Source organism: Salmo salar, chromosome 02 (genome assembly GCF_965601325.2).
Source record: "Salmo salar chromosome 02, fSalSal1, whole genome shotgun sequence".
NCBI lineage: Eukaryota > Metazoa > Chordata > Actinopteri > Salmoniformes > Salmonidae > Salmo > Salmo salar.
Genome location: NC_138292.1, coordinates 67,587,204 through 67,599,351, shown reverse-complemented (window position 1 = coordinate 67,599,351; position 12,148 = coordinate 67,587,204). Strand labels below are relative to the sequence as shown.

The 12,148-nt window shown below is 44.8% G+C and overlaps 2 protein-coding genes across 4 annotated transcripts; one reads left to right on the top strand and one right to left on the bottom strand.

The window, feature by feature from the left end:
• Window positions 1-1,405: 1,405 nt before the first annotated feature.
• cs056 (UPF0139 membrane protein C19orf56 homolog) lies at window positions 1,406-4,478 on the bottom strand. 2 transcript variants are annotated; one of them, NM_001140789.2, is given in 5 exon segments: window positions 1,407-1,560; window positions 1,590-1,837; window positions 2,915-3,012; window positions 3,955-4,060; window positions 4,310-4,478. In NM_001140789.2, coding segments are annotated over 4 exon segments (321 nt in total). In that variant the 5' UTR covers window positions 4,360-4,478; the 3' UTR covers window positions 1,407-1,560; window positions 1,590-1,770.
• Window positions 4,479-4,592: 114 nt separating this feature from the next.
• Window positions 4,593-8,761, top strand: LOC106590526 (WD repeat domain-containing protein 83). 2 transcript variants are annotated; one of them, XM_014181633.3, is made up of 9 exons: window positions 4,593-4,752; window positions 4,892-5,007; window positions 5,201-5,321; window positions 6,844-6,949; window positions 7,191-7,239; window positions 7,413-7,539; window positions 7,633-7,700; window positions 7,810-8,033; window positions 8,309-8,761. In XM_014181633.3, the coding sequence occupies exons 2-9, from the start codon at window positions 4,905-4,907 to the stop codon at window positions 8,480-8,482; spliced, it is 972 nt and encodes a 323-aa protein (XP_014037108.1). In that variant the 5' UTR covers window positions 4,593-4,752; window positions 4,892-4,904; the 3' UTR covers window positions 8,483-8,761. The 2 variants fall into 2 exon arrangements, with proteins under 2 accessions (XP_014037108.1, XP_014037100.1); XM_014181625.3 differs by having other exon boundaries at window positions 4,597-4,761.
• The last annotated feature ends 3,387 nt before the right edge of the window (window positions 8,762-12,148 follow it).

Here is a 12,148-nt window from a genome sequence, read left to right as displayed (position 1 = left end):
GCTCATTGCTTACTAATTTGTAAAGCAACTCCGCCCTCTAGTGGTCAATGGTAAACAACAATCATTGTTTTCCAACACATCTCCAATCAGGCAAGATTAGGCAGATGAGATAGGCCTACAGCAGTAGCACAAGTGGTAATTGGCAGCATATTCAGTGTGCGGGCCTTTCTGTTCTATTCAAGATTTTAATAACCAAAAAAATACACCCACCCCACTGATCAAAAGAGGCGATAACTGCAGATGCAACAAATTCAATATCCTCTTTCTTTCTTCTGTCAGGGCGGCAGGTAGCCTAGTGGTTAGAGTGTTGGGCCAATAACCGGAAGGTTGCTGGCTCGAATTCCTGAGCTGACAAGGTAAAAATCTGTTGTTCTGCGCCTGAGTGAGGCAATTAACCCACTGTTCCCCGTAAGCTGTGGATGTTGATTAAGGCAGCCCCCCACACCTCTCTAATTCAGAGGGGTTGGGTTAAATGAGGAAGACTTCATTCAGTTGGACAACTGACTAGGTTTTCACTTTTGATACAATAAACAACATTTGGAAAGTCAGAGAAAAAGTTAAGGTACCTTCCAAAAACAGTCCAATTTGTGTTTTGAAACCCCACAAAGATACACATGGGAACAACAAGGGGGATAAACAGCAATAAACTACCAAAGCGGAAAAACTCAATTACTCCCTTCCAAAAAGGTGCCAGTTGGCATTTCTATCCCCCCACCAAGTCAGTGCAAACTCAGGAACACAGAAGTGCCCACTCTGCTGGGGCAGATCTGCCTTAGGCTGGTCGGATGTGAGTTATAAGTCTACTAAATCAGCTTCAGATCCGGCTGACTCCCCACTCTGCCTTTCTCTCTCTCTGCTCTGTCATCAGCAGGCACACACACAGTCTGGAGGGAGAGAGCGTGTGGTGGAGAGCAGTGCCTAGATAGTGATTAGACAGGGACAGACTGAGGGCTTGAGTGAGGATTTATGTCCTGTGTGTGAGTGTGGTGGGGGACCTTTTAGGACTGAGGTTGCTATTCCCAGAGCTAAACTGCAGAGTGAGATTGTACACATTAGTGACTGCCTAGAGAGGCACACAGTCACTTTCATAACAGTTGCTCAATGTAAGCTCTTGCGTCAGATTTTGGAAGGCAGTGGTGTTTGGGCCTAATGATCCAAGACGTTATCAGAACATGCATGTGTAACGGACCTGAATTGGTTAAACTCCTCAGCTTGGAATACCAATCCAACTGATACCTTTTCGGTGGCACAGCTGGCTAAAGGTGTTTCATGAGGGTGGTCACGTGTGTTTGCGAGGCAGGGGCCCCGGGTTCTGGTCTCAGTGTGAGCTGCAGCGGGATGAAGTGGTACGGTACAGCTAAGCACAGTGACCCCCGTCACACATGTAACAGGACAAACAAAATAGTGACTTTATAAAACCTTCAATCTTTATTTCCAACTAACAGAGCTCAGCTTACAGCGGGTGAATCAGACAATTCAATAGAAAACATGCTATATCTCCAGGAAGAGAGTGATTTTGGAGAGTAAACAGGGAGTTATAACCAGGACCACCTGGTCATCTTGCCTCATGTCCACCATTGTTTCCTCTCAATACATCCATCTTTTTCCCTTCCCCCTCTCTGTCTCCATCCATCCATCTCCTCTCTCCAGCCATCCATCCCTCCCTCTCTCTCTCTCCCAGATGGTCAGTGGGCGAGTCAGGAGTCCGTCTCCCACTCTCAGTCTGGAACCGCCCCTCTCCTGCAAGGCACCCCCGTCATTGGTCCTTGGTTACCACGGTGGCGACATGGGCTGGGGGTTCTGGAGGTATGACATCACCACGGCTGAGATGGACAGCCTGATCGAAAGAAGAAGAGATTGAAGAAAAAAAAGGATGAGAAGAAAATAAAAATTAATTAGCAATAAATATTGAAGAGATTGCTCAGCAGAAGCATCTTTAATATAGCCTCAGTGCCTTCAGGTTCGGTGGTTACACTTTGTCCTTTTTTCACAGATCTAGGATCAGCTTATCATCCCTTAGATCTTAACCTTCACTATAAAATAAAAACCAAACCGACCTTGGATCAGTGTGTGTGTATATATATATATATATATATATATATATATATATAAAACTTCATATATTTCCATTGTGATTAGGCCTATTGCATTTGCTGCATATAACACTTCAACAACATTTTGCTGATCCACACAGTTTGTGTTACCAGCCAGGAGGGCATAGAGACAATCTTTAATAAAAAAAACTAATCTAGGTGATGGACTGGGAGGCATCTACTACTGATGTCCTGACACTCTCTACTTTACCTGCAGAGCCACACACACTACTTTCCCTGGAAAAATGCCACACAGACACACACGCTCCCACAAAGTGAGTGGTATTATCTGCTGTAGTAAATTGTTATGGGTAAATGCAACACCTGGAGGTCAATGTTAAAAGCTTTTGGACATTAAAGCTGAGCCCCATCTCATGTCACAATGCCAGGTAGAGCCGAGCGTTGCCAAACTAACTTCCTGCGTCTTCAGTTTTATTGCCATGAGTGCATTCATTAGCGCAATCCGTCGCATAACATTTTGCAAAGGAAAACATTTGGCAATGAAAAGTGTTTTTTATTGGACACATTCAGGTTATTCCCTGGTTCCTAGGGAATACACCCCAGGCAGAAAAAGAGCTGCCAAACTAACTTCCTGTTGCGTCCTGGTATTATAGTTAATACATTAACAGTAAGCCATTATGAGACAGATAATAAATAACTCTGCATCTTGGCATAATAGCAGACACTTTTTACACTTCTCTTTCACTCGCCCTCATAGTCGCATACAGACCCTGGGTAGGTTGGAAATATGAGACTTGATAAAAGAGAGAACGCGTACACACAGAGAGAGAGAGAGGCACACACATATTTGTTCTACTCACATGAAGCTGCTCATCATCTGTTTAGTGTCTTCTGAGCTGCGGGAGTTAGCGAAGCTGATGAAGGAGCAGTACACTGCTATCCACGCACACCACTTTAACTGAAACACACAACACAGAAGGTTAAGGACCACAAAATGACATACATACTATACTTTATAATGTGCTGTGTGTGTGTCAGCTTTTCTGCATGAGGCTGAAGAAGTGCTGTAGCATAGACAGACAGTTACTAATGTATTGTGTAAGATAATGTGTCTATGTGTAACAGGTTAAGATCATAGTGCAATTTCAATCCACTGCTTGAAATGTCACCATTAGCATTGCTGTATATGTGCCTGGCTAGTATGTTGTCAAGCGGGCGGTCACGTGTGTTTGCGAAGCAGAGGATCACTAGTTGGAGCTCAGTAAGAGGACAGGGAGAGTAAAGGAAGATACATTGCTATGCTAGCACAGGGACACTGGTTATATACACTCTACATAACATTTTAGGCCTGATTTCAGTGGCAGCAGTTAGAGGGAAAGGTGGTGATTAAAAGAGCCATTAAATAGTTGGTAGTGTCAAGGTTACCGGTGTGCTGGACTTTCCTCTTTTCATCAACTCCACTATCGGACGTAGTGATAATTCATCCAATTGTAGAGTAGTCGACCATCACATTACCTAGGTGGGTGTAACGGTGTATCACCCAGCACCACACACAGTCAATTAGGGATATGTGACAGAAAGTACTGGCTCCAGTTGATTTGGGGGCACACACACACACACCCTTCTAGGATAAACCACTCAGTTGAAAGGCTGGCTTTGCCCCCCCCAGGTGGTAGACTTTAATCCGTAAATGGGGAGGGTAGGTGGGAACACAGTGGGGCAACTTCTCCTTGGGGAGGTCACACACACACACACACACACACACACACACACACACACACACACACCACACACACACACACACACACACACACACACACACACACAATGAATGGGGGAGGGGCAAGGTCATCTGTCTGTGTGTGTGTCAGTGTGGTAAAAACAGATGTCTCTGGGTCACCTTCAGCATCAGGCCACACATGCTGAAGATCATGCCGAGTAGGTTCATGTAGTCTGGAGTCGGGTCTTCCAGGGTGGGGTTTGCTTCCGTGCTGGGGGGCTTGTATCTGTAACAACAACAACCAAGATATGAATGACCCTACCACAAATAACGCAACTAGTTACCTTACTTAGCTATACGTCAGCGTAACAACATCTAGTTAGTTCACAAAATGACAGGCGTTCTAGCTAGCTAGCTTGTTAGCTAGTCTATAATCGCGTTAGAATAGTGCTGATGACGTGTGATTTAGCTAAGTAGCTACCTCGTTAGCAATGTTAGCGAGCAAACCCAACGACATTTACTCAATTGTACTCACCGGATAATTTTGTTTACCCTTTGTGGGCCTGACATATTGTTTGCGGACATAATGTCCTTCTTGTTGAGCTATTTTTAAGGATTAATTTAGTGGCAAAACGGTGTGGAGTGGGACCCGTCAGCTAGCTCGGTGAAGGAAGGGGCGGGGCCTATCAGTTCCGCCGTGCGATGGATGCATTTCAAAATAAAAGCTTTAAAGTACGCGAAGGACTCTTTCAATGCGGAGGGAGAATGTTCGGACTTTTATTTTGACACAAATGCTTTTACCCGGAACGAAACGATTATCACAGACAGGAAGTAAACTACACATTTGCAAAAGTATCGACGTTGTGGAGCATAAACTGGAGGGGGAAAACAGTACTTGTTCGTTTGTTGTTAGCTAACAGAAATCAATATGAGTCAGTTAATGATTGCTCTCTCATCAAACTAAAGCGAACAAGCAAGGTATTTCAGGTAGATATCTATCCAAGTTCCATGATGCTATTTCCATAGCACTTGCTCTTTCCACTACTAACGTTAACGTAGTTGATGCTCAAGTCAGGAGAAAAATAATAACTATATGTTTCAATCTCTCTTTCTACAGGCAGAAGTGTGAAATGTCGTTTCCCCAGCCCAAACCTGAGGTCCCTCAGCTCCCCCAACACCTTCTCAGGACCATAGACTGCCAACAAGGGGCTGTAAGAGCTGTGCGATTCAATGGTGAGAACTCAAACAAACACCCATACCGTCAGGTGCATTGACTTTTGGTCACCTTGGAGCTGCTTGTGTATGTCATGAGAGGCTGTGTCTACATAACGTGTTTCGGTGTTTTTCATCCTCTCATTTTCTCTTGACCCACCTCTTTCTCCCTCCCTGTCTCTCTCTCCCCCACCCCTCTCCCTCTCTTTCTCAGCTGATGGTAACTACCTGCTGTCTTGCGGCAGTGACAAGTCTCTGAAGTTGTGGAGTGTAAGTCGAGGGACACTACTGAAGACGTACAGTGGCCATGGATACGAGGTGCTAGATGCTGATGGGTCTGTATTATTACACAAACCTGTGTCAGAAAGTACGCTGGCCCTCTTTGAAGTCTTGTAGATCGATGCATTGAGCTCTTTTTGGTTATAAAGCCCTCTTGCATAAACTTGTGCGGTCCGTTAGTTAATTGTTAACCTGCAGAGGTACGAGTTACCAGACCCGGTCTCAGGGATGGCTTACTCTGGAGATCCCTCTCATCTCCACTGAGTTAGGTACATTTTTCAATCTGATTAGAGTTTTTTTGGTCTCCAGAACGGTCTAAAATGTGATGATTTGGTGTCTCTACAGCAGGGGTCTCCATCCTGTTCTGGCATGAGACCTGCAACTCTTCCCCGGGTCCTAGGTGTACAACAGATGTGTTTTATGTCAATATACCTCGTAAAATATTTTTTTAAACAACTCTCAATATTACAATTATTCAAAGAGAAACATTGAAAATGGTTGTTTTGAGTCCATGTCAGTGCTTAAATCACATCTGAAGAAAAAAAATCTATTCATTTAAATGTTTTAGTGTAGAGAGGAATGTGTCAGTTGAGCGATGTTTCTGCTGAGACTACTGCTGCAGCACGTCATGGCAGGGTTTGCAAAACAATCGCCACCCAACTGATACAAATAATCATAATATAGTTCTGTCAGGTAAGCCTACTTTGCACTTAACATTTAATTGAGAAAGACTTTCCCCAAAAACGTTCTGTCTACCCACAAGACGGTTATCATCATTGTTAACTTTCCTACAAACAGAGTGATAGACAAACGCGTGCACTAAACATACAGCAATATTGCTGGAAATGAATTGGCAGATATTGTGCTAAGTTTGGATTTTGAAGCCAGTAGTGGCTAACCAGGGGTGGGATAATGTCACTGTGGCTTTGATTGGATAGTAGCCGGGAGCTTTATGTTTATGACCGTTTGCGATGGAACACATTTTAAAAATGCACGCACTTTCAGAATTGATTGGCGAGCTACTCACGGGTGGGCTGAGAGCTATTTGTAGATCTACCTGTTGTAGACCCTTGCTCTAGAGCAATACAGACAGCTGATTGAGGAACTCTTTATTGAGGAATGTGTTTGGTAAAGGCCAGATTTGGGTTAAATAAAGCTGATCCTAGATCTGATTGAGTGGGAAGCACTTAACTTCACTAAGCGTTCTCTTTCAGTGTGATAGCTAGCCTATGTGCAGACGCCAATGCCTGTATGTTCCCCTATATGAAGTAGGAGATTTGCATTAGAAATGGATACATACGGTATAGTTGATAGATAAGAAGTAGCACATTCTTTACTCATTCAGTATTCTTGTTTATGTTCCCCTATCCATCCATCTGCCTTCTGTGTCCTTTACTCTGTGTCAGTCTTGACCTCTGCGGGTCATTCTCTATGTGATCAATCTACATGCTTGCTTGTGTAGTCTTCCTCTATCCATCTGCCTGCTTTGTCCTTCACTGTCTCCCTGCTGCCTCTGGGCCCCTGGGGGAATATGATCTGAGGTAATGGTGTGTGTCTTACCATCGATTCCTTCCCTAGTTCTTATGACAACAGCCAGCTGTGTTCCTGCAGCTCGGACAAGACGGTAATCCTCTGGGACGTCGCCACGGGACAGGTCACCCGGAAACTCAGGGGTCACGCGGGGGTGAGAGAAAACAATAAAACTATATTTTCCTGTTTCACAGAGAAGGAGATGGAGATAGAGTTTTAGAGGGGAGGGGGAAAGAGGCGGGTCGAAGAGGTCAGGTGGGTCAGAAACAAATATAGAAAGAGATGTTCATGATGAAGGAATAGAGACAGGAAAGAATACAACAACAAAACCTCTAAGTAGAGCCATTTATTTACATGGATATGGCTCTGCCTCTGGCCTGTCTCTCTGTTTGCAGAAAGTCAACTGTGTCCAGTTCAATGAAGAAGCTACAGTCATTTTATCTGGTGAGTTTTCTCGTTCCTCCATCCCTTCTCAGCAAAGTGAATCTCAGTCACCTCTGCAACCAGGTCTGTAGTTTCAGCATTGTCCTGCTCATCCACAACAGGACCCATATCAAGTGTGTGTGCGTGTGTGCGTGCGTGCGTGCGTGCGTGCGTGCGTGCGTGTCGGTCTCTAGGCTCCATAGATGGTACAGTGCGTTGCTGGGACACCAGGTCCAGAAAATTTGACCCCATCCAGATTCTGGACGAGGCTCAAGATGGTGTCAGCAGTCTGAAGGTGTCTGAACACGAGCTGCTCACTGGGTCAGTACCAAGTCTGAACCTTTCTGTTTATTTCAGTTTCATTCTTATAGAAGAGTCCTCTAAGTATCTTTTCTATCTCGTGTCTTTCTCCAGGTCAGTGGATGGGAGAGTGAGACGGTATGACCTGCGGATGGGCCAGCTGCATGTGGACTTCATCAACAGTCAGTATCTAGTCTTACCAACTAGTTGTTGTACTAACTATCACTAACTTCTGTACCTAAACCACCTTCAGTCGCATTGATTTGTTATGTGTTTGTCTCTGTGTTCCAGGCCCCATCACGTGTGTGTGTTTCAGTGCGGACGCCCAGTGCACTCTGACCTCCAGCCTGGACTCCACCGTGCGTCTACTGGACAAGAGCACAGGGGAGATGCTGGGAGAGTATAAAGGACACAAGATGAAGGGCTACAAGCTGGACTGCTGTCTGTCCAGTAAGGATACTCACGTACTGAGCTGCTCTGAGGACGGACACGTGTACTGCTGGGACCTGGTAGAGGTACGAGGGATAGATGATTTGTTAATTTAATAGATAGCTCCCCTACCTATTAAAATTAAGTGATTTGATTTATTGATTTTGCTAACTGGATCGTATTTGAAACGGAATAGCACAGCATTATCTGTAAATGTTAACCGCTGCAGATTCAAGAACTTAGTATGTTCGCTATTAAGGATGAAAACATGAGCAGCACCCCTGTTGCTCGAGTACCAGAATTGTGTGCCTATTGGTGTTAGATTCTTTCGATTTTTGAACATCTCTTGTTTCTCTCTCAGGGTTCTCTGACGCTGAAGCTGCCAGTCGGGAAGGCTGTCGTCCAATCGCTGTCTTTCCATCCCTCGGAGACCCGCCTCCTCACAGCCATGGAGGGGCGTGTCCAGGTGTGGGGGGTGGAGCCAGAGGAAACTGAGGAGGACGTGGTCGTTGTTCAACAGGAAAAAGCAGAGTAATCATTAGATAATGATTACAGAAAGGACAAGAGTCATGAACTGATGAGTTCCCTACTGTACATGAACTGTCTGTTCTTGGGTCAGGGATCAGATTTTGGTTGAGGGAAATGGTTGTGTGGTTGAAAAGTGACGTGCCGTTGCTTCCATGGCTAAAATCTGGAATATATCAATGAAAGTATCGCTGATGTCCCAGTGTTATCAATAATGTTTTTATTTATATTGTACATTTTTTTTGTAAATGATGAGTTTTGAATAAACCCTTCTTGTTTTCCAAATGAATCCTAGGCTCTAATATATATTTCTTAGTAGCCATGAGGGAAAATGTAATATCACTCACCAACATTGGTCATAAAACATGTAGATATGGTTGTCTTTATTACGAGTTGTACATATGAACATGGCACATGGACAAAATAAATTAAGTAGCATCATACAGGAATCATCTCAAATAAATAAATTATTTATTTTACATAAATACCTTGTTGGTTTGCTGACAATTTTACAATTTTACTCAATCAACCATAGTGTTAACCACTATTAATTTCATCTATGCAGCAAAATAAGATCCATTCAAGCAACTTTAAATAAATATACATACGCAAAATGAATGCATTTCTTTCTAGCAAATAATAGCTACATCCGTAATCTCTTTCCTCCTGGATCTCAATGTTTACAGCACAGCCTGAGCTTCTATGCCTCTCCCATTGCATTCTGAACAGCCAATGGCCACGGCCCAAAAGTGAATGTTCAGTCCCCGGCCCTCCCCCTTCATGTCCAGCTCCTCCTCATTAACCCACACAGTTACACCCTGCAGCCGACAGCTTCTCCACTTTGTGCCAGCGATGGGCATTATCCAAAAAGGCTAGATCTTCATGGTGGGTGGGCCTGCAGCATGGTCCATTCTGCCACAGCTCTCCACTCTGCTCGGGCAGCGCCCCCCTCAGGAGCAGGTTGGTCAGGGTCAGATCATAATTGGAGCGGACACGGGGACAGTCTCCGCTGCAGTACTTGAAGAGGACAGTCTCGTCCGCGTCGTAGCCCAGACCCAGCTCTCGTACCTGGAGGAGGATGGAGCGGAGACGACACTGGGTTGAAGAGCGGCGGTACCGGATTGGGATGATTGGGGCTGGGGATGGGACAGAACCCCTTTGGTCTTCTACTCCAAATCCGGAACCTTCTGTGTTCTTATTGTTGTCGTTCCCTTTGTTGGATTCTCCTCCTCCACCTCTCCTCTCCTCCTCTGATGGGGGGGATGATGCTTGCCCTCGCTGCTCTGAAAGATGGAGATAAAAAGAGAGGGTTATTAAAACACTCAACACACCAGCTTGGACCAGATATCATTACACTATAGACTGCAGTAGACTGATAGTCAGTGCTACCCACAGAAAAACCTCAGAACAGAAATCACACGATATTCTCTAAAAATTCTCCAGTGACTGTGTATGCCTTATCACTCAAGTCCCAGTTTCAAACATCATCCTGATGTAAACCAATCTCAAAGTACACAACAATATCTAGATACATATAACCCAGTACAAAACTGATGAAAATAGGAAGAAATTCTATCCTGTCCCATCTCTAATGTCAAAGGTCGTGAGTCGTGACCCCCTTCTGTCCTTACCGAGTAGTGAGCGCAGCCAGTGTCCCTCTCCTCTCTGGACACAGAACAGCAGAACAACCAGCTTCAGTAGAGACCTCATATCTCCCCTCTTCTCTTTTGTTGATCCCTCTTCCTTTCTAAGTAAACGAGTGAACAGTGGATTAGTGTCCACGAGTGATGCTGAGATGCAACAGAGTCCCAACCTCCATTATATATCCCTCCGAAAAGAAGGGGGGACGAGACAGGATGGGGGGGGGGGGTGAAACGAAGGGGGGGTACACTAACCCGTTCCTCGCCAAGCCCGTAGACTCACTTGAGTTTTGACGGTTAGCGGATTGATTGTTGGATTGGTGTTTGACATAGAAATGTGTCATATTGGGATTATATTTAACAGGTATAAATTTAGTTCTGAGGTCCCCAGCCCAGGTGTTTTCCGATGGATGCAAAGGCTGCTTCATGGGAAAAATGAAATCTGGAGGCTAATAACTTAAAGCTGTTTTGAAGTTGAATGGCAGGCTGGTCAGAGGTTGAGTTGGTTGGCATTGATGCTAGGCAGAACTACCACTTGAACAGATGAAGAAAGAGAGAGAGAGAGAGAGAGGGAGAGAGAGAGAGAGGGGGGGGGGGGTGTTATTGAAAAAAAGACCTGGGGGAAGGATATTGACTTGAGGACATAGAAAAATAGACAGTGAAGACAAAAGTCCCCCAGGTCAATGTTCAAATGAGACAGAAAGCGAAGAATGCGTTTCTGTCTCTTTCAGGCCAGCAAAGAAAGAGTTCAAATAAAAGAGGGAAGGGATGGTCGTAATTAAAAAAGAGAAGAAGAAAAAAACATGACAGGAGATATTTTAATGGACATTCCGAGACTGGCGACTGACATTCCCAGATCTTCAGTAACTTCTTCCATAAATTCAGGGATTTGGTTGGAAATGTGGGCTTGTCAGGTAACATTATCAGACCAAAACATTTCAAATACTTTAGCTGGGCTTGATTGAGATTGCCAATGGAATAGCCCCATAACCCTGTCCAACTGGCCCTCTAACACACACACACACACACACACACACACACACACACACACACACACACACACACACACACACACACACACACACACACACACACACACACACACACACACACACACACACACACACACACACACACACACACACACACACACACACACACACACACACACACACCTACCCATAGAGCTCTCTCTCTGCTTGTGTGTGTCAGTCAGTACCTGTAACATGGAAAAACACTGGGCGCCCAAACCGTCTTTTCACAATCACAACCAAATAAGCCCATGGGCGGAAAAAAGCATGTAGTCTAGGCCTAATATGACACTGTATCAAGATGACATCAGCTATCATTCCTTCATTCCTTCTCTTTTGTGTGTGTGTGTGTTTGCACGTGTGTGTGTGTGGGTGTGTGTATGTGTGTGTGTCTGGGGATATTGACATGCAGCTCACTTGCCAATACAGCTCCCTCTCTGCTTGTGTGTGTGTGTGGTGTGTGTGTGTGTGTGTGTGTGTGTGTGTGTGTGTGTGTGTGTGTGTGTGTGTGTGTGTGTATGTGTCTGTGTGTGTGTGTGTGTGTGTGCGTGCGTGCGTGCGTGTGTGCGTGCGTGTCAGACCGCATTGATTCAGAGGGTTTATTCAGCGACCAATTCAGACAATAAGCTTCCAGACTGATAAGAGCTTTCAAAATGTTTTCATGCTGCTGACCATCATGTTATGACTGTGACACAAACCACATCTAACTGGTGACTAACCCTCCGGGTGGGAAAGTGAAGCTAATGATGTTTGAGGATATGAGTTTAAGTCTCTTGTCTAAACTCTCAATGACGTCTTTATTCCATCACGGACAGTATGACTGATCATTTCTCACTAGGTAAACATCCTGATCATCAACAGTGACAAAACGACTGAGTAGATTCCACTCTCCGCTACTTTTGCTCTTCACTTTTTCTCTCCTTCCATCACCAGCCATCACTTTACCTAACTTACCTGTCCCAGCATCTCTCAGCACCATTCATGTACTGTCTTCATGATGACATA